Here is a 21,521-nt window from a genome sequence, read left to right on the forward strand (position 1 = left end):
TCCTTTGTAAGTTAAGCCCAAATCCAACTCACAGCCTCTGTGTTAAATGATGAATGCTAACCTGGTTTATGGAATACACAACCTAATCCCACAGCATTTCAACACAAAATGAGGTAGTTTCCTGCAGTGTTATGAGGTGCATTCACTCAGATTTCAGATACTTGCCTCCGTTAACTACTCTCTGATCTGCTCCAGAGTTAGGGCTGAATTCTGAAGTGTGGGATCCAGACCTGGAGATTGGTGGGCCTGATCCAGACTGGCCCATCCTCGGTGAGTTTTGCCTTCCACTTCCCCAGGACATGACATCTCTGTTCCTCTGTCCAGGTGGAATGTATTTATTTTCTCTGAAATACAGCAAATTTCTATCAGTGTTGAGACACAAATAAGAGGCAACAAAAAGCACCCCATTTTCTCTCTTTTTCTCCCATCAAGCCAAGGGGAAAAGTCTAAATAGTATCAGATGTTGACCCAACAGTCACCTCATGAATTGGCTTTTGATAGTGGCCACACAGTTCACTTTATGAGCCCACAGGCACTGAAGGATTTAGCAGTAATGCCTGAAATTCTGCAGGACACAGCAAAACCACTGCCCCTTCCTGGAATTTGGGACAAATTCACCACGGTGACAGGTCAGAATGGGGAAGTTTGTTTCACTCCACAGATAATACAGGGCCAAGCAGAGGTGTCCAAGTCAGCCTGAGTGCCAAAACCAGCACAGGGCTGTTTACACAAGGTTCCAAACCTAATCAGGCCTGCTGAAAAAGCCCAGTATCAATGAGCAAACTGCTACAGTACCAAAATACCTCCATAATTTAAATAAAAATACTATTCATAGTGTACTCAAGTACCTAGTGTTCACACCATGTCCTTCTCTTTCATTAGCATTTCTCTGAACAGCAGTATATTTTTCTTCTTCTGTCCTTTCATCATTTTCCAAGGCAACCCGAGCTTTGTATTGGGCACTTGATTCAATTTCCTCTGCTAATTGAGTTGCTCTGGCTTCCCGTTTTAAAAACTCTTCTGAATTATCTCTTTCTAATGGCACCCTAAAAAGACAATGGAAAGGAAAAGAATCTCTGAAATGCATTCAAAAGCACAAAGGAGATACAAAAATCACACAGTGTTAGTTTTAACCGAGTCAGAGTGAAAAAAATTCTTGTTTCTAAGCCAGCAGACTTGCTGTCTTTTTTTTTTTTTTTTTTTTTTTTTTTTTTTTTTTTTTTTTTTTTTTAATACAGAATTTCTGGACTGGTTTGATATTATGGACAAATTCAGGGTTGTTTACCTGCCTAGAGAGCTGAGGTCAGGGTGCAGAAGTTTTCCACAGGATTTGTAAAATCCCCAGTCCCTAAAAGCTGTGCAAAGGCTCCAATTCTTAACATGGCTGAGAACAGCAGGAATAAAAAGCCTCAGACTGCTGTTTACACAAGAAGCTACTCCAAGAGCCAAAATCTGACATTTTTTTAGCTGTTTACACATTGCCAGCAGACACAATCCTACAGAAATTAGAGAGGGACATCCTCAATCCTTTGATAATTCCAGCCATAGAATTTCAGCTCTCCTAGTTATAAAGAACTGCAGAAAAGATGGATGCAACACTTCAGAGCACAGGACTAGAAATTCCTGACTCATCTGTGAGTACCAGGACCTCAATCCCATCCAGTCCATGTCTCTCTCTATGGCAGGCAATGAAATATTGCAAAAATCATTCCATAGGAAAACCACCAAGTGAAAATTCAATACATGAGCAGTGAAACACTGCAAAAACCCAACCAGAGATGGGATCATACCTGGCATCTCCTTCTGCCACCCATTTTTGGGGTTTACCTGTTCTGATTTTTGTGTCAGGTTTAAAAAAATCACAATTTTTTCCCCTGATTTTAAATTCAAGTTGCAAAAATTGTTCCACCAACCTTACTGCATAATAAGCTATATAAAAATACAGAGCAGAGCTGAGGCTTGGCCCATGCTCTGCTGGGCATTATAGAACCACTCCTGCCCATATTTTGAATAATATAAAGGAGAAAAACAAAGAATGTAGGTGGAGATACAAGCCAAGTATAAAATAATATATGCAAAATTGCTCAAGTGTTGGTGGCAGAACGAGGAAAACAAGTGGCTTTGCCAAATTCCAAGCCAGCACTCAGCTACTGCAGCACAAGTTTTTCCCCACATTTTTTAGGCCAGTCAAAACATTTACTGGCCTTATCAATGGTAACTGCAAGAATATTCAATAAAACCCTTCAGCATAAAGCTTTGGCTCCAGTAAGATTTACATTTTAAACCTGGTCCCAGGCCCCTGTGTTAATAACACAGCCAATAATCCTCATTTATTTAAAGTGAGTGCAAAAAATGAAGGGATGTATGGCAACCTAAAGAGGCAGGGAACGATTTCATGTTTTCTAACAGGCCATTAAAGATGAGAGAAAGGGGATGGACAGGATGACATTGTTCAGAACCCTGATGGTGATCAATACATTTGCTGGAACACAAACTTGTACCTTGATGCAGTTTGACAAACTACACCTGCTACTGCTTAGCTCTAGGAAAAGAAAACAATCAAACAATAAATCCTTTACAATCCTTCAGCTGCACATCTAAGCATTTAACTAGACTGCTGCTCATCCCAGAGTTGGAAAATCAGGAAAAGAGCTTCCCAGTTTAGCAGACTGATATGCAAAGCAAGTTGCTTGACTAGGAGAAAAAAAAAAAAAAATTGAATTAATTTAAAGCCACCTTCATGTTTTTTATCTGTTTCCATTAATATCCAGAAAGCAGAAAGATGGAAGACTAAAGTTCAAAAGTACAAAAAGTACTTAGAGCAGTGAAGGGAAGGAAAGAACAGCTTCCCCAGGATTCAAACATAAGCCGATTAGGACACTTTGATTATCACCATGTTACAGGTCCATTTGCACAAAACACAGAAATCAGATTGTTGAACCAGAGACCTGTAGACAAGTGCACACACCAAAAAAAAAAAAAAAAATCAAAATATTCACTGCAATTCCTTGATATTCAGAAAAATAAGTTTCTGTTTCGGGGGTTAAAAGAGTGGGGAAATACTGAAGCCATTTCACAATGGCTGAGAACATCTGCAGTCCATTTGTGTTGCAGTTGCAGTGAACATTAGAGCTGCAGACTCTGGGGAATAAATCACTGCCAGAGTAGCCAGAGCAGCCTTTATACTACTTCTATACTCCAGTTGTTATTATATTTAACTAAAATTTCAGTTTAGAGCTGGACAAGTCTCCTAAATAAGCCATCCCCAGCACACAACCCCCACCCTGGTTAGCTGCAGTTTTTCAGCATTCCAGTAACTTCCAGATCAATTGTCTCAATAAAATCAGGATTTAGCCAAACTGCTCTGCTAGGTTAAACAAAAACTATAGGTAGAGCAGCTACATACAGATTAATTCACAGCTTTCACCCTATTCCTGGAAATTTCTGCAAGAAGCAAGCCTTATTGCATGGCTAAATTCAGAAAACTCTGCAATGGGAATGAGCTGTGCCCATTTAAGGGAATATATAAAGATTTCTACATCTAACTATTCACAGAAAGCTGGCAAGGTTTCTTAAGCACCATTCATTCATTGCTTTTGCAGTTATTTGATTCCACAACTTCAGAAACTATGCAAAATGAGCTGCAGAATAGAAAGTTTGTCAAACCAGGGAGAACATTCAATACAAATCTAATAACAAAATATTTTGGAACTTACGTATAAGAAGATAAACTGCTGTCATAAGTTGACACTACACCATAATTTTCTTCATTGTAACGAAACATGTCATTGGGATCCCATCCATTAGACTAGAAGAAAATGATTCTTGTTTTTCAAAATGACACTGGAAATACATTCCCTTCAAATTAAGGGCTGATGGCAGAAGTTAAACCTTCTGCCCTTTTTCCTGGGCCTATGAATTCACAGTTCAGATAACAAAGTTATTAATGCCACAGTTTGTTTCAGGGAGTTTTATTCATCAGCTGCACAGACTCTACCTTCAAAATCCCATTTTTTTTGGTTTGTTGTCTTTCTATTGTTTTATGAGTTTTTTTAAAGTACATGATCACTCTGTACTAGAAGACTACTTGCTAGCAAGACATACATACATTAATATCTTTTTTTGCCTCTTCCAGAAAGTGTAAATTAACACTTCTGAAACTTTTCAAAAGCACTGATGGAATTACCTGAGAGGCACCACAGGCAGAGGACTCCTGTTGATCTGCACAACAGTAAAATTGCTATCACAGCACTCAAGCACAACAATAAATGGTTTGAATATTTTATAAAAGCACTGAGAGTACTGGATATTCCAATAAATCTCAGCCTACAGCATGTACACCAAAACTGACAGGAGAATTGTTCTACCCAAAGTTAATATGCTCTAATCAGTAATATTATCTCCCTGAACACACTGCAGGCTGAATACCTGGCTACAAGAATTTCTGCTTGAGGAAAAGCTGCCTGCTGTGATAGATGAGGATATGGCATCTGAGGCCATATTCTTCATCTAATGATTCATAATCTGAGACTGTCCCTCTGCTTGGGTCAGGCTTCCATCAATTCCCTCCATCTGCAGCCCAGGGACACTTAGCTGAGCACAATCTCCCCATAATTTCCAAGTGCAGTGACAGTCAGACAGGAATGCTCTGATTAAACATAAATCACTTTGGGGCACTGCTGGATTTGGAGTCCTTAACAAAAGCTGCTCTTTGGATCCAGGAGTCCAACACAGCCCTTACCACAGCAGCTGCCATTGGGCAGAATTTGCCAAAAGTGCCTTTTGAAAGGCAGCTATTCTCAGTCAGATCATTCCAAAGGGCTGTGGCAGCTGCTGGCAAAGACTGAACATCCACCAGCACAATGCAGAACAGCAATTCTGCTCCTCCAAAGTTCATTACTAGATTGAAATTAAAGAATTATTTCAAGGCATGTCCAGGGAAACAGCTCATTTTCTACTGCTGGCCAGAGATGATAAAAAGCAGCACTTACAACATCAGTCTCCAGTGCCTCCAGCTCCTCAGAAGCCGTGTTCTCTCCTCCATCCCATGGCTCCAGATCCTTTTCCTTGTGCTCTCCATTAACTTTAGCACTGATGGCTGAATCAGTAAAAGCATCTGCAACACAGTGGGGAGGGATGGGACCAGTGAGACCAGTTTGGGTAAGTTTGCACACTGGTTTTTATCTGAGGAACAGCCCAAATGCAGCTGAATCACAGGAACAATATCATCATTCCTCTTCCCTTGGAGCTGCTGGACATCAGAAAGGTCCCTGCTCCAGACCTAAAGCAATTATGCAAGACTAACTTCTCCCATATCATAAAATAGAATTATTTTCAGTTATTTCAAAATGTTTTCTACAGTTACATGTATATTTTGGGGGAGAAAAAGAGAAAAAAACCACAAGGATCTTTATTTCTCTAGAAAACCAAAGATTTGTATAAAATTCTTTTCCAACCAGCCAACACAACTGCACACCACAATAGTGTGCAGATACCAGAAGAGCAGGAAAGCAACTCCCTAAATGGGCAAAATTCAATTTTCATTTCAAATATACAAATTTCTTCTGTTTCCACAACTCCTCAACACACCAACAGAGCAATTATCCACCAGCTTGATGCTCCCATTTCCTGTGACATGAACAGAGGGGTCTCCTCTCCTGACAGAGTTTTTCCAAGCAGCAGCTTATCCAAATCACATAGAAAAATTCAGGAACTCTCTGCTTTTTGTTCTCAACAACAGAAGAGAATAAATAACCAGAAAGGCTCTTCTGTTGTTCATAAAAATTAAAAAACATCAAAAAATAAAGATCACAAACATTTATTTTGACTTGTTCATGTTTCATTCAAGCCAGATTTGAGAAGGGATAATACCAGAGTATTACAAGTGCTGTAAAAATAATCTAAAGCCATTCACCAAGGAAGCCAAGCTTTTGTATTTGTAAGTAACTGGATCTCAGAACTACATACAGAACTTAAAAAAAAATCAAATAAGCTTGTTATAACCTCATAAATAAATAAATCAGCCTAAAATAAATAAGTCTTCAATCCAGAATTTCCTATCATCATTCTACTGATGAAAAAAGGAGCAAATATTTCAGACCTTTAGAAAAGATGAAATCAAACCACCAGGCAGTGCCAGATAAGGAAAAACATGGCCCAAATTAACTTCTGGCAAGATCTAAACATCTTCCTAAAAAAAATAAAATGAACTTTAAAGCTATTATGAAAAGAATTCCCAACATATGAAGTTGGCCACTGATGTAACAGCTTTTACACAATCACTGAAGATGTTTTAAAGAGAGACTGCTGACATTGCTTATTATTCCTGTTTTACCCAATCTCACTGTGAAATTCTGGACATATATTGGATAAAAATTCACTGTGCTTAGGGTCTCTAGTAACAGCCAGCACTAGCCCATGAAATGTTCACACAAACAGTTTTAAAATGCACTTTATTATAATATACACTATATATATGTGTTCAAATGTCATCTGAAACTACACAGGAACACAGTGCTACAACTCATAGTTAACTAGCAGCTAAAGAGCACATTTTTAAGAATTTTTAAGAATGGAAACTCTGCATTTACCTTATCAATACCCTGTGGCTTAACTCAGATAAACCAGTGCTGCTCCTGCCTCAAACATCATTAATTCCACATTTTATTTCTGCTCAGATTGGGATATTTTACACCAGATCCAAGTTGGAGGCTGTTTATGTCTTTTAGGAAACTGAAATTTGTTTCTGCATCTCTGGGAGTGGAGGGAGCTCCCCTCCAGTGAGATCTGATAAATATGAATTAGGAGCTGGATGGCAGCACCTGATGAAGGCAATCTGTATTTCAGAAGGGTGTTTCCTTAATTTCTATTAAATTCCTCCAGGCAAACTCCACACAACTGTGCCATTTTGGATACTGTGAATAAAATACCAGCTTAACAGGACTCATCTACTCAACCCACTAATTTTCTTATTTAAACAGCCACATAAACATTCAGAAGTGCTGTTATTGTAATGATACAGAAGGAAAAAACACCCAAGTCAAAACAAAAACTCCACTATCAGCAAGTGCTACAGGTCTGAGTAGGATGTGTGCAGTCACTGCTAAATTTCCCAGTAAATCCAGTATATCACAGGGCACAGGAAGCTCCACTGCTCTGCATTCTTCTCCCATTTTACAATGGAAGTCACAAGTGAGACTGTGCCTGTTTAACCTCTACAACTCAAAGAAAATCCACAGACAGAAATTCAAGCTACAAAGGCACTCCCAGTCAGACAATGTGGTCTCAAGAGCATCCAGGCAAAGTTTAAATGCAGCAGGATGGGACTTCAAGGCACGGAACAGTATTTTCCTGGAACAAACAGCAGGGCAGGCACAGAGGAGACCAGAATTAAAAACCCAGCAAAGCCTCTACCAAAATTAATCAGCTACAAAATTGAGAAAGAATGTAAAAAAACTCTAAAAAAAAACAGTTTCCAAAACAAAAATGTGGCTCTTAAGATTTATTAATAAAGTAAATGAGCTGCTGCTACAAGTGCTGGCTGGCAGAGCAATAACTGACAAGACACTGCACAGGTTCAGCTTTCCTCTTATCTGGTGCCTCTTATCTCTGAGCTGCTGAACAAGTAATGCACAAGACACCTTGACAAGGCCAAATTTTTAATCAATCCCTTTTCTAGATGGCAAAATCCAAGTTAAAGATCAAATGGAACCTGGTGAAACAAGGGGCTGAGGCTGTAACACTCAATTAGCCCCCAGTGCCTTTGTACCTGCTTAATGTGACATTTCCTAAGCAGAGGAGTTGGGTATCAAAGACCTTGTTTTAAAGCCTGGTAAAAAATGAAGAAAACATTTTTCATGAATGGACAAAAAAAAAAAAATCCCAAGGAGAATTCTAAGCAATGGAAATTCATATGAAGACAAATTAAAAATACACATTCTGCAAAAAAACTCAGCTGGGGCAAATTCTTCAAGTGTGTGTTGCTAACTGAGTTAAAGAAAAAAGTGCCAGAACAGAGCAATTAAGAGCCCGGTTTTAATTAATTTCAATGTCTAACATGCTTGTTTTCACAAACAGATTTTGGTGAAGAGCACAAATGTGCAATTAAGTGCCAGTCTGCAGCTGAAATTCCATTAAACCAATCAGTGTAAGGTGCCAAAGGTGCTGATGCCACTCACTGAAGCTTGGATCAAGTCAAAGTAAGCTGAGGTTTCACCTTTAAGGTTTCAACAGTAAACTCTGATTTGTTTTGTAACTACTTACTCCTGATTTGAAACACTAAAACCAGTTACCACCGGCTTTGCAGAGCCAACATTTCCTTCTTTTGTTCATAAGATGCCTTCTGCTATTCCCCTTGCAACACTTTCTCTGGAAGGATGCCACTTTCAGAGCTAATTCAAGGAAAAACTGAAATAGCCAATTCTCTTCTGCCTTTCTTTCCAATGGATTTGTAGTATTTTCCTCAGTGTGCCAAAAAACAATAATAACATTGCAGAAGTCTTTTACTTTACCAGTAAGTTATGATGTTTGAATTGTCTTGTCTTTAAAGAGAAGCCAAGAAGGCAACTCCAAAGCTTTACTGAAATTTGAATCCCATGCAAACCAGCTCTGTGGATTGATCACTGTTCAGGGCTCCAGGAAACAATTCTTGTGTAGAATCAGGAGAAAAAGAACCTCCTGCATCAATCAGGAGCCCAAATCACCCAGCAGTAGCAAGATCTCAATCTCAGCACTCAGAGGCTGAGCTGAAAGATGTGATGATATTAATGTACAGCCAAGGATTTCAGCCTGCACTGAGAGTGGTTTTTTAGCAGCTGATTTCCACTGCACATACAGAAATCAGTGTCAGTCCCTCTTAAAAAGCAGACAGAACAGTCTGAAAGGGGGATGATGGGTATAGTACAGCTTCACCAGTTTTCCAGTGCATGTTTCATTCATCAGCCTGCCTGTACTGCAGACAGACCCTCAGGTGAGTCCCTCCCTTTCCTCTGGAAGCCAAACAACCTCCAGGAGCTGCAAGGTCTGTGCAGACTGACAGAGCTGCAGGAAGCAGGGGCACATTGATTTTTTGAACATTTACAGTCACAACACCCCTTTCTGCACACACCTACCAATTTTTCTCCCAACCCCCCCAAATTCTACAATCTGGGCAGACCCCAGCTTTGTCCAGGGGTGCTTCTGAAGGTGCAGAGTCATGCTTGGCACAAACCCAGTGTGCTGCTCCCAGTTCCACCCTCCAGGCCTGCTCTGGTGTTCCCTCCCCTGAACTCTCTGGGTGGGTTATCAGCTCCTGCCTCAAAGCTGCAGGGCTGTGATAGCCCTGGGAGCTGCTGCCAGGCTCTGGCTGAGGCTTTTCACACACAACTCTATTTTCCTTCTTCTCAAAGGAGACTTCATCCCATTCCTTTTCTCCCCATCTGCTGCTCTTTCCCATTCCTCTTCCAGTCTCTTTTTCATAATCCAGAGAATTTCTCTGCCACTCAAACCTGAGGGTGGAGCAGAAGATCCAGACCCACAGCCAGGAGCCCCATTTGCCCACATTTCTCCAGCCCAGCAGGGAACAAATGCCAGAATAAAATCCATTAATACTGATACTGAATTGGGAGACCAGGATGCATTAAAATTTACAAAACAGAAATTTATTTAGTTCAAGGGCTCCACAAAAGTCTAGAAGTCTCCTATAGGGTAAGAAACTACACAGAGAGAATTACAGAATACTCTGAGTTGGAAGACCCCAACATCCCTGCTCCAGGTAAGCCTCCCAACAGAGAGCTTGTGAAAAGCCCTTTTATTTGACTAAGATTTTAAAGCCTTTCCAACCAAGTATTTCCAAATTCTCCTCACTTGTCTGTGAAAGCCAAAATCCATTGAGGGTTAGACAATTTAGAAGTCTCTGCTCCTAGGTAAGTGTAACCAGAGCACCAAAAAGGGACAATTCCCAAAACAAGGAGCACCAAGTCCTCAGGCAGGAGTTCAGAGTCAGTTTTTACTCTAAACCATCCAGTACCATGAAAATTTGGGTTTATTTACAAGAACAAAAGGCCAGCACTTCCTCCATACACATTCATAAACCTCCAACCTTTTGAATCCTTGTTTATTTAATTTCCCAAGAAGCAGAAAGCCCCTCATTGCTCCAATTTGAAGGTGTGATCAGAGACTGAGTTACACTTTTAAGTGTCATTTCCAGATAAAGTATTTTTGAGACAAAATGGAAAGCAGATTAATTCACCCACTCTGAGTTATCAAGTTCTGCAGCCTTCCAGTTTATCTTGCTCCAAGTCTTCATGGCTTTATTTCAGCTCCCCAGTATTTAAGAGATTTAGACTCAGTCATTCCACCTAATAAAGTGAACTGAGGGACTGTTCAACCTGAAACAGTCATTTTCTTCTAGAAAAATGTCCACTGAGCAATTATTCCTAGAAGCTGTAGTATATTCCTCATTCAGTCTGCTCAAAATCTATAAAGATTGAGTGAGGGAGAGCCCAGTTTGCATTTACATTAAACTGATGTTTTACCAAACCCATTATAAAACAGCTCTCATGTAATTTAAATTCCAAGTCCCATCCAGAACCTGGAACTTATCTGCATTTCAATGCTGCATTTGCTCTGACATTATGCATCATCATCTGGGAAAAGCAAAAATTCCTTGAAACAACAAACCTCTCACTCTGCAGCTTTAAATCAGGCAAGAACATCCACAGGTACAAAGACAAGGTGAGAAGAGAGAAATTCTCATTAAATGTCCTCAGGTCCCTACACATCTCTAAGTCCCTGCTAATGGGAATAAAACCTGTGTTCCAATAACCACTGAGCTCCTGTGACAGTTGTTAATCAACCTGTAAATGTACACAGGGACAATTTCACCCCATGCCACAAAAACCTGTATTTCCTTTTATCCTTTATCCTAGAAAATCAGCAACATTAAGCACAAAGACTCTGGAGATTTGCTGCCCAAAACCAGAGAAATCTGCAAAGGAATAGAACTGACTCATGAGCTCTTAGCTTCCAGAAAAATAATCAGGGGCTTGGAGGTCAGACATTGAAAGTATGAAGACTGCCTGCAAAATTGTTTAATTTGAACAGTTTCAGTGTCTTCAAGATTTCAAGACTTGTCTGAAAGCTCTCTGTATTTTAAAAAGCTTTACCTCCAGGTCTACAAGAAAAAAGGAAAAATTAAAAGACAAATAGAGGATTTTAAAAGAATTCTTAGCTTTGTTTGCAGGAGTATTTGTAGAATATTTCTATGAATGCATGTTTAGACATAGAAGTTACCTCATTATAGACTCTATATATCTCTGAGAGATAATCTTTTTCCACTGAGTTTCTGTATTCAATGATTCTTGCATAACACTTAACAGAGAAATTTAGAAAGACATTTACAAAAAATGTGTCTACCTCCCATAGAATCTATAAAATATTCTGTAAAACCACTAAGGCTTTGCTTTCCAGACACCAAACCAGCTACTCAAAATTATTATTTTTTTAAATTTATCATTTCTCAAGGTGCTGAAGTTTTGCCCTTTTTAAGAACTAGGAATCTAAATATGAACTTCAGTATTTAGATCCTAAATCACCTACTTCAAAACACCTTGAATTATAATATTTAAACATTTAAAAAAAAAAATTAAAATAAATATACCTCTTCTGGCATAATTGGTATCCATATCCTTAAAATGCACCATAACAAAGTCTGAAGACTTGAACAAGATACTCTCTAGGATGTCCTCACGTTTTGGCCCCAAACTGGATTCTGCAGTTTTCCGATGAGCAGCATCAACCACCAAATCACACTGTGGGAAACACAAACACAAGGCACTGCTTTACCCCTCCAAAATTGCACTTATTTGCAAAAAAACTAGGTGTTTTCAATCTGCTTGTGTAAATCTAGGCATGAATAGTAAAATAATTCATGGTAAATATTCAAATTTTAATCAAATGTTGGTTATTTGGTATTAGGAGTTTTCTTGATAAGAAAGAGTCAAAATGTAAAAATTTACCTTAGGACTGTAGGTTTTAAAAACTCCTTCATATATACCACCATTTTTCACCTGTACTTCACATTTGGATCCCTAGAAAGCAAGAAAAATGAAAATAAAATTTTCTACCAACATGACATATGACATTACAGAGATTTTCTTAAACATGTGCTCTTTACATAGGTCCAAAGTGTAAAAATACAGCTCAATTTTTAGCCAAGTCCCCTCATTCAGCATCTGTCCATTTAGAAATACACTGCTGTGCTCTGCAAATTCAAATAGCTGGGTGTGTATGGGCAGCTCTGAAGGGATTTAAGATACTCACTGGAGAATATTTGGTTCTCACAAGACTCTTGACCAGTTAAAACACACAAAGGAGGTTTTGTGCAAACCCCAAATCTGTGCCTGTGTGGGTACAAATAAGGATAAAAGCTTATCCTGGCCTCAAGCAGATGTGGGACAGTCTGCCTTACTTCATTTTGCCATGTCAGGGCTTCCCTTAAAATCTTGGGAGAAAGGTTTCTAATCCCTGCACATGGACTGATTTTGTTTATCCAGAACCTCTCTAAAGGCAGGAAATTCAAAATACAACCAGTACACCTAAGAAATCTGCTGTACCTCTGCAAATTAAAGTTAAACCTTTCCAAGCCTAAAATTTCTGTGATCCTTTAAAATTCAACCATGGCAAAAAGTGTTTAATATTCACTCCTTTATATGACAATTAGTGGATTAGTTAACAATTCTCTGTCACTATAGGAACCATTCTTACAAATATGAAGACTTACAACAACTGATGTGAGTATGTGAACCATTCTCATGTTTGCATAGATGCCATCAAAAGAAATCTGAAAAATAAGAAAGCCATCATGAATATTGAAAAAATTACAAAAGCCAGAGCACTCAACCTAACAAAGGTTTTCTTCAGTACACAAAAAAATCTCAGAAATACTGGGTAAAAATCTTACTCAGGCAAGATACATGGAGTCTTTATTATTAAATAATACTATTAAACATAACAGGGGAGATTTTCAGAGGGCCCCTGGCTTTTCTCTGACCAGTTAAAAATCTAACACCCCCTCAAACAAGCTAAAAAACCCAGGAGAGCCCCTAATGTCACTCCATTAAGGAAATTCTCTGGCTGGCTGGGTGCAGCTGACATGCACAGATTTGAGGGATGTCAGCAGGGCTTTGTTTTCAAACAAAAAAAACCCTGCTGGTTTAAGAACCATCAGGAGAATAAGGCACTTGCAGTGCTGCAGAAGCAAAAAGGTGTTTTCAGGCCTGCTCAACCTCATCCTTTCATCTCCCAGCCCTGATTACACACATTAACAGGAGCTAAAGCCATCAAATTGTGGAGTGCTAAATTGCCACAAACCCTGTCATTAATTTAGTCCAAAGTAACTCAGTGCAGCACCAGGACCTGCAATCCTGACTGCTGGGGGACACATTCACCCCAGTGCAGGTGTTTTGTTTCAAGACCTGGTATCTCTTTGTGTTTGTAAAACAAAAGATGCTAAAACAGCTCTTGGGATCTCACCATATTCTGAGCTTTTCAAATGACAATGTATTTTTAACTTTTCCTGGGCTGAATAGACAAGTTTAGGGATATCCCTGTGCCCAGCACTCAGTACACAGTACATACAGACCAATATTTGGGGATGTTTAGTGTTTGCCTGTGACCTTTTCCACCAGTTTTCCTCCAAGCTTCTTTAGTTTTTCTCAAGTGTCTTGCTATCTTCAATAAACATTTATGTAAGCAAACTGCAGCCCTTTTAAATCTTTCTGCTTCTGCTCCATTCCCCAAAATTGGGCATCTTTGAAAACCAGGCCAGCAACAAATTGGCAAATATTTGATTAGTGAAGTTCAAAGATTCACTCTTTCAATCGAGATCCATGTATTCAGCTCTGATAAAATCATGTTCTGCAAGTCAAGGCACATCTACACTCCAATAATACACAGCCTTGAGAACAACTAAAGCTGCACATTGGAGCTACTGAGAATAATGGTTCAGCAATTTTATAGTAAAGCTAAACAAAGTAGTTATTTTTATTTCATTAAATGCTGCCTTACTGTCATCTGTTTAAGGGAGAAGCCAACATTAAAATTTTCAGATAGGAACTAATTCAAAAAGCACTGCCTTAAGTTAAATATTATTTATATTTACAGCTGTAATTGCAAGAAAATGCAGAATATTTATATTTGTGCAGTCAAAAGTTCAAGGGAATCTTCCCCCCCCTTCACCCTCCCAGGAGACTCAAATGAATGCGAGACGCTACTCTAGAAAATTGTATCTCACTCTGAAGTATCCACCCACCACGGTATCCCAAGGAAAAAAAGGAGAGAATATTCCAGTATCTGCCATTTTTTTAAGCTGTTTGCTCCTGCTCTGCACTGGCACAAAGAGGAGAAAACACAAACTCACCGTAGGCTGAGGTGGTCCTTTGCCACTGCTGCGGCCTCTGGAATTAAAAACACACGTGGGATATGATTAAAGAACTGCTGACACTGCTGTATTTCCTACCAAGCAAGAACCCCAAACCCATCTTCATCTAGAATTGAGAATGGGGTTGGGAAAACCAGCATTTCCAAAGGGCAGAGCCTGACAAGGACCCACTGGGTTGAGCTTCAACCTGCTGAGCTACCAAGTGCCACCAGCAGGCAGGGGGGTAACCTGTGATAATTAAAATAATTAAATTAAATTAAAGGACAAAATGAAGGAAATACTCAGCTTAGAAAATCAGAGTAAGAATAAAAGAACGATCTTGCAACTAAAGCAAATTCCAAAATTTGATGGCACACAAAACCAGGACCCAGATCAGGCTCAAGCTCTACACAGCAGAGAGTTCCTTCCTTGAGCCAGGAGGCTCCAAATGTTGTCACTGTGTCAGATTTGGGCCTCCCAAACAAGTGACCCTGCCCCAGGCCACAGAGGAGCCCTGGCTGTGAGGCTCTACCTACAGAGCTCATTTCTAACTGCTCTCACAACCCTGCAAACCCAATAATTCTGCCCATTCCCCCAAAAACACCAGCTCCTCCTAATCCAATCTGTCACTGTGTAGCTCTCAGGACACCTGGGGATGCTCAGGACATCTGGGAAGGGTCAGTCTGTGCCCTCCACCCAGGAACCTGAGCCCCAAAACATCCCTGCAGTTAAAAAAGTGTCCAACAGCTCCACTGGTGTGTTTTAATTCTGAATTCCTCCCTTGTACCTAGAAGTCCTAGTTTCAAATACTCCTTACAGTGATTTAGATTTGTGTTATGACTTCAGGAGCACTCACTGTAATGTGAGGCAAAAATAAATCTTCTGTTCTATTAAAATAAACCTCAATTTTTTAAATAGACTCACCTTACTGACACACAACCATTTCAATAGACACCTGTATTATCTAAACAACACTGAAATCTAGATCCAGCTGGATGTCACAGAATCATGGAATGGCTGGGGTTGGAAAGGACCATAAAGATCCATCCTCATCCCATGGGCAGGAACACCTTCCTCTAGACCAGGCTGCTCAGAGCTCCTGAGCACCTTCATTAGATGCCAACTGCATTCAAATGCTTTTAAAAACACCAAGCTGGGGCTGAATACAACCTACCCCCCAAAATAACAGGCCCTTATAAAAGAGAGCTCACAGGGTAGTCAAAAAATCAAAGGAACTTCACTCAGTGAACATAAATAACCCTTCAATAAATTCTGCCGAAATAAGCAAAGCCATCAGAGAGCCATGAAAGGCTTTAATGAGGAAAAAATGAAAAACCACTAAACTATCACCTGACTCATTTCCAACAAGCTTCTGCAACAGAACTGTGGTCTCAGAGCATCACACACACTGAGGGCATTGGCTGATGGCAGAACTGCAGATTTGGGGTGCCCAGCAGGAATTTTCAGGATATTGCAGAGTGCTAATCTCACTAAAAAAAAGCTCTAATGCAAATAACCTTTATTTAACTACCCATCAACCTTAACTTCCCATAGGGCAGCTTCACAATATCAGGTTTGCTCTGCACAAATCTCACCATTTACCAAATCTGACTTTTGTTAAATGGCCTCCAAGAGAACTGAAGCCTTGAGAAGCTGGAACAGCATTTTTGCATAAGATTCAGACCCTCCTCTTTCTGAAAGTCCTTTCACCCCACATAAGAGGCACAGCCCAGCTTGATTTGTCCTTCTACAATCAAAAATGTGACCATTGTGGTCATTCACAGAACCTGGTCAAAGTCAAACAATTTTATCTGTTCTATCTGCTGCTCTCATTGATTTTAGATCTTCCTTCCTCCATCAGCTATAGATCAAAAGTGAAAGAGTTTTGTGTCTCTGCAAGAGAAACCACTCCCATTTCTAGTGACAAAGTATTCTTAGACCTGAAATAACTGGGTTGCTAGACTGGGCAGAAAGTTTGGAGGATTCCCTCTAAGCGTGAACTCAAGTGTTCCAGATTTTCCATTTTTTACCACATTTCCAAAATTACTGTTCCTGCCCACATTTCTTCAAGAAACAAAATGATTGTGCTCATCCACATCAGCAAGAATTCCCAACCTCTACATCAGCCAAGAATTAAAGCAGGAATTCTCTCATCTATCAGGTCTCTATATAACTAACCACTTGTTTTCCAGCTACAGCTGTTAATCACAAACCATTGGAAAAAAAAAAAAAACAAAAAAACAATGCCAAAACACATTCACCAATATGAAAAAAGAAATATATTTACCAATCCTACCAATGCAACAATTTAGCCAAATCTGTACCTTCTGTTAAAACCGAGGCCATCAACTTGAGTTTCATATTCCAATAGGTGAAGACTCAAGTTCAAACTACCATTTGACACATCTTTAATGCAACATATGAAAAAAGAACCCTCAGGACTTTTACAAAAGCAGAAGGTAGATGGGTTTTGCCAGATGTTTAACAATTTGGAACAGGAGAGTAACACAAAGAAATGGAGGTGGGGGAATCTAGGAAGGCTCAGTAGCAATTTGGCACTGTTGCCTAAAGGCCCATTTCCATTAGTGTAAATATGGCAAAATTTTGAAAAAAAAAATCATTTTACATTGCAGATACGTGATAAACCTGGGTGAAGGCAGGATAGGCTGGCAAATCCAAGATGGAAACCCTTTGCTTTGAGGTAGCAAAGTCACAAACTCAGGACAAAGTAAGGACTGAGCAATTAAACTCAGTGCCAACCCCTTGGGTCCAACAGTTCCACACCAAGAGGCAAAGTCTCCATCAGGGCCCAAATGCTGCACTATAAATGTTTTTTCCCAGCAGCAACTTGCACATTTTTTCTATTTTTATGAGCATTTCCTCAGCATCCTCACCTCCCTCCTTAATGTTTACATGCCAAGTAGAGTGTTTGTATAAGCAAAACAAGGTCACGCATTTGTATTTTCCCAGTTAATGCAAGGGAAACAAAGTGGTTCCTGGATGGGAAAGAAAGTCTCCAGTTTTCTCTCCAGCAGCATCTTCACTTTGAAACTAAGAAACAAATGCACACACACTGCAATTAATATCTGGAGCAGAAATGCAGCTACAAAGACTTGAATATAAAGAGGGTGAATGGATGTTTCTGGAGCACTGACTGACATTGTTGCAGCTTGGAAAACAAATTTACAGGGTGCTCTAAAGAACTTTAGTGCAGAAATCTGGCAAAGCTTTTCTTCTAAGGGAGAAATCTGAAGTGCAAGGTTTTATTCCAGCACAGTGTTTGGCTCTATAAAGTCAAATGAATTGAAGATGTCAAATGAAGATTATGCAAGAAGTTCTGCAGTTTTATTTTCTGTTGTTTTTCCCCCCAATACTGACATCAATAATATCAATTCCTGTCTCCACACAGGGTGACAGATCTGGATATATAAAAACATCAAGTCTGGCCCAGTGCACACCTGGAACCTGTTGATGGCTTAGTCATTGAAGCACCTTCACAGACATTGCCATGAATCAGTTGTTAAATTAAAAGTTACTCAAAACCAGGGATATAACACCACCCTAAAGTGCATTTACAGTGATAAGAGCCTGCAGGTTAACCAGTCATTCTGCTCAGCAGTTTAGCACAGTTGCACTAAAACCCACACAAAGATGTCAGAACCAACTAGAAAACCTCTGACTGGCACATGTGATCAGACCTCCAGAACAGTCTCTGCTCTGAAATTCCAGCACCTTGGCACTGCACATTCCCCTTCCCTTCCATCTCCAAGGGATGCTCACCATCCTCAAGCCTCCAGTTAGGCTCTGAAGAAAGGGATGTCAAGGAAGAAAGGAAATAAATGAAGGCAAGAAGTTTGTGTTGTTTGCTTTTGAGACTGAACCATGGAGTGGTTTCAGTTTTAGCTTTTGGATGGGAAAAAAGCCATTTTTAAAGGACACTAACTCGGTGTATTCTTATCCCAAGCCCAGTTAGGCAAGCAAGTTACCAAAATGAAAAATCCCTTCTGCCACAATTGTAACAAGACAAGAAACATCCAAACCCCGACTCTGAGGTGTTTTGCCTTCAGATAAAATAACAATGGGGAAAAATTAACAAAAAGAGGATAAAGAGATGGAGAAAGGCTGGGACAGATACAACCTGCAACCAGAGGATAGCTAACCCTCCTGTGCTTGCATAACAGCAAAACACCCCTCAAACACAGAAAGTAGATGTTAGATAATGTTCTGACAGCACAGGGAGCAAGTCTGTGAACCAAGTCTACATTTTCCCTAATTACAGCTTGCTGTGCTATTGGCATCTCCCCTGCAGCCCAAGCCCATCTGCCATCGTGCACATTAAACAAACAACATTTCACTTGGGGCCACTTTATAATAAAGGTATCAATCCTTCTTTTTTTATCTCAAACACCTTCAAGGATGCCTTCATTTTTGATTTTTCCCTTCGTGTAAAATACAATTAATAGTGCAGTAAAATACACTGGAATGTCTTGGTTGCTCACAAAGGATTTTACCTTTTCCAGTCTGAAATACAGATGTGCAGCAGTATGAACCCATGGAGATCAAGGCAGTGAGCAGAGCTGACCCTTCCCTTGTGATCAGAGGGAGAAGGACAAGTGCTCAGCCCAATTCTTCCAGTAACAAACCCACAGCAGAGAATTAGGCCCAGGACAGTTAATTATCAATGAATTTTCTGTCCAAACTAAGCTTTCAAGAGCAATTTAGCCATGAAAAGTAATTTTTTTTTTTTCTGCATGGGAATATTAGTGCTGCAGGGAAATGATGTGCTGGGCAGAAAGCTTGGCATAAACTGGAGATGTTTAGGTTTTTATTAAAGGATAGAATACATCAAATTGATACCAAGATGAAGGACACTTAAATTTTCATTTTCATTTTTCTGAACAGAAAAGCCACTCAGCTTTTCATTCACATGGCCAGGCTTACAGCATGAACCATCTTTGAATTTGCACTTCCCAAAAGACCAAGGACAGCTATAGAGGAAGTTCTCTGAAGGTGTTCCGTAGGAGTGTGATATTACAGACCCTCCATTCAGAAATAACTTTAAAAATTAAGAAAGAAAGAGCATGAACACCTCTGAGGGAACATGTCAGTTGTTCAGCAGCCCCACCAGAACTGCCTAAGGAGTTCTGAAGTGGAATTTATACAATAGAACCAGAGAGGCAACACTGGTAGGAGAAATCCAGCAGCTTATAATCTTAAACTTGGGGGAGAATTTGAAGCTCACATGCCCAAATCTATGGGGGCAAGTGCTTGCCATCAGGCTGAATTTCAAAAAATAAGCTGGAGGTTTTGTTGCCCTTCACGTTAACCTCTACAGTGCCACTGTGTGTTGGCAGGGACAGAGCCCAGTAAACATCAGGTCCCACCTAATGCCATGTGTAAAAACTATTAAATCGGTGCTCTGAGCTGCTGAGGTATTGTTGTTATTTATTTTGTCCTTTTCAACCCTTCCAAAGCTCTTCCGCTTCCAGTTCCACTGGCTGGGAACAAAGTAAAACCCTATTTCCAGTGATGTCCAACAATGGGGCCACTGTAAATTCTGTTTTATTGCCAGTGCACAAAACCGAGTGGGAATAAACCTTCAGTTGAAGAGGAAGATGAATAAAACTCGAAATGAAACTGCTCTGAGTGACTGTGACCTTCAGAACTGTTACCGTCCTGCTCTGATCGTTTGTTATGACCCTCACAGCCCCGGAAAAATTCACAGCACTACAGAGTTTATTATTTGAAGGAAAGAAAGGGAAAAAAATACGAGTGGATTTGCGTAGCTAATGATCAGAGAGCAGGAGCGGGATCAATCTTCCAGAGGCAGCGAGCGTGGGGTGGGGGGGGAGGCGAGGAAAGGGCTCAGCCTCTGCAAGATTCCTGCCCCAAAAATCTGGGAGAAAGCGAGGCCGCGCTTGGAGCCACCATCCAGCGGCGCGGCGCGGCCCGCCTTCCCGCGAGAATTTTTATTGCGATCTCCATTATTTAAAAAAAAAAAAAAAAAAAAAAAAAAATCGAAAAAAATACTAAAAAAAAAAAAATATTAAAAACAATAACGATCCCTATATATATATATATAGAGAGATGAATTTTTTTTAAAAATCTCCCCCCCCTTCCCCCCGGGTGAGCCGAGGGCGCTGCGCCGCCATCGCGGGGCCGGATCGCCGCCCCCTTCCCCGCCCGGGCCGCCCCCCGGCCCCGCCGCCATCGCTCGCGGCCCTTCCCGCGCCGGCCCCGACACGTGCGGCCCGCGCCCCCCGCTCCCCCCGCTCCCTCCTCAGCAGGCGGGTCACGTCGGCCCGGGGGAAGCGGCGCCCCCCGCCCCGGGCCCCGCGGGGGGCCGAAATGGAGCCTCCGCGCCGTGCCCTCCCCGCGCCTGAAGGGCACCGGCCGCGGCCCGGCCTCGCCCCGGCACTGCGGAACCCTCTCGGCGGGGCCGCGAGCGCCGCGCCCGCCGCCATCGCGGCCCCCGCCCCGGCCCCGCCATGCTGCGGGCCCCGCGCCCCCCCTTCCCCGGCCGCCGCCGCCGCCGCCCATGGAGGCCGGTGCGGGGCGAGCGCGGGGGGGAGGGGGGCGGCGGGGGCGGGCGAGCGGCGCCCGCGCCGGGCCCGGGGCCGGAGCCGGGGCCGGTCCCGCAGCACTGCGCACCCACCTGCCCATGTTCTGCCTCCCCGCGGCTGACGGGAGGCCGGGGCCGCCGCCGCCGGGGGGCTTGCGGTTGTTGCCGGCGGGCTGCGCCGCCGCCGCCGCTTGCTTGAGGGACATGGCGAGGAGGGAGGGAGAGCGCCGGGGGTCGCGCCGGGCTGGGTGCGCTCGGCCGGTCCGCGCTGCGCTGGCGGGGCCGGGGCGCCGCTGGCTCGGCCGGTTGCTCCCAAACAGTGCGAGCGGGGCGGAGGGAGCGGAGCGCGGCGCGGAGGGATCCGCGGGGGGGGGGGGGGGGGTGGGGGGGGAGCGGGCGGCGGCCGGGCCGCGCCGAGGGGCGAGAGCGGCAGCGGGGCCCGGGGGGCGCGGCGGCCACAGCCGCGGGCTCGGGGCACCCCCGCGGGGCCGGCGGAGCGCGGCGGAGCGGCGGCGGCGGGCGCGGGGCGGGCGGGCGGCGCGGACTCTTTACGGGAAGTCG

General features: G+C 42.0%; 1 protein-coding gene across 28 annotated transcripts in view; it reads right to left on the minus strand.

The window, feature by feature from the left end:
- ATXN2 (ataxin 2) overlaps nucleotides 1-21,311 on the minus strand; it is a 49,757-nt gene extending 28,446 nt beyond the window's left edge. For 15 of the 28 annotated variants that reach the window (XM_056504775.1, XM_056504765.1, XM_056504764.1 and 12 more), the window contains exons 1-9: nucleotides 21,054-21,310; nucleotides 14,399-14,435; nucleotides 12,761-12,820; nucleotides 11,997-12,068; nucleotides 11,639-11,789; nucleotides 4,992-5,116; nucleotides 3,717-3,808; nucleotides 849-1,046; nucleotides 166-344 (exon numbers count right to left, since the gene is read on the minus strand). In XM_056504775.1, the coding sequence (XP_056360750.1) occupies nucleotides 166-344; nucleotides 849-1,046; nucleotides 3,717-3,808; nucleotides 4,992-5,116; nucleotides 11,639-11,789; nucleotides 11,997-12,068; nucleotides 12,761-12,820; nucleotides 14,399-14,435; nucleotides 21,054-21,166 (1,027 nt within the window). In that variant the 5' untranslated portion in view covers nucleotides 21,167-21,310. Of the gene's footprint in view, nucleotides 1-165; nucleotides 345-848; nucleotides 1,047-3,716; nucleotides 3,809-4,991; nucleotides 5,117-11,638; nucleotides 11,790-11,996; nucleotides 12,069-12,760; nucleotides 12,821-14,398; nucleotides 14,436-21,053 lie in introns of all 28 variants that reach the window. The other 13 variants (XM_056504779.1, XM_056504781.1, XM_056504777.1 and 10 more) reach the window with 2 other exon arrangements.
- Nucleotides 21,312-21,521: the final 210 nt, after the last annotated feature.

The sequence above is a fragment of the Oenanthe melanoleuca genome, chromosome 15, assembly GCF_029582105.1.
Source record: "Oenanthe melanoleuca isolate GR-GAL-2019-014 chromosome 15, OMel1.0, whole genome shotgun sequence".
Taxonomy (NCBI): domain Eukaryota; kingdom Metazoa; phylum Chordata; class Aves; order Passeriformes; family Muscicapidae; genus Oenanthe; species Oenanthe melanoleuca.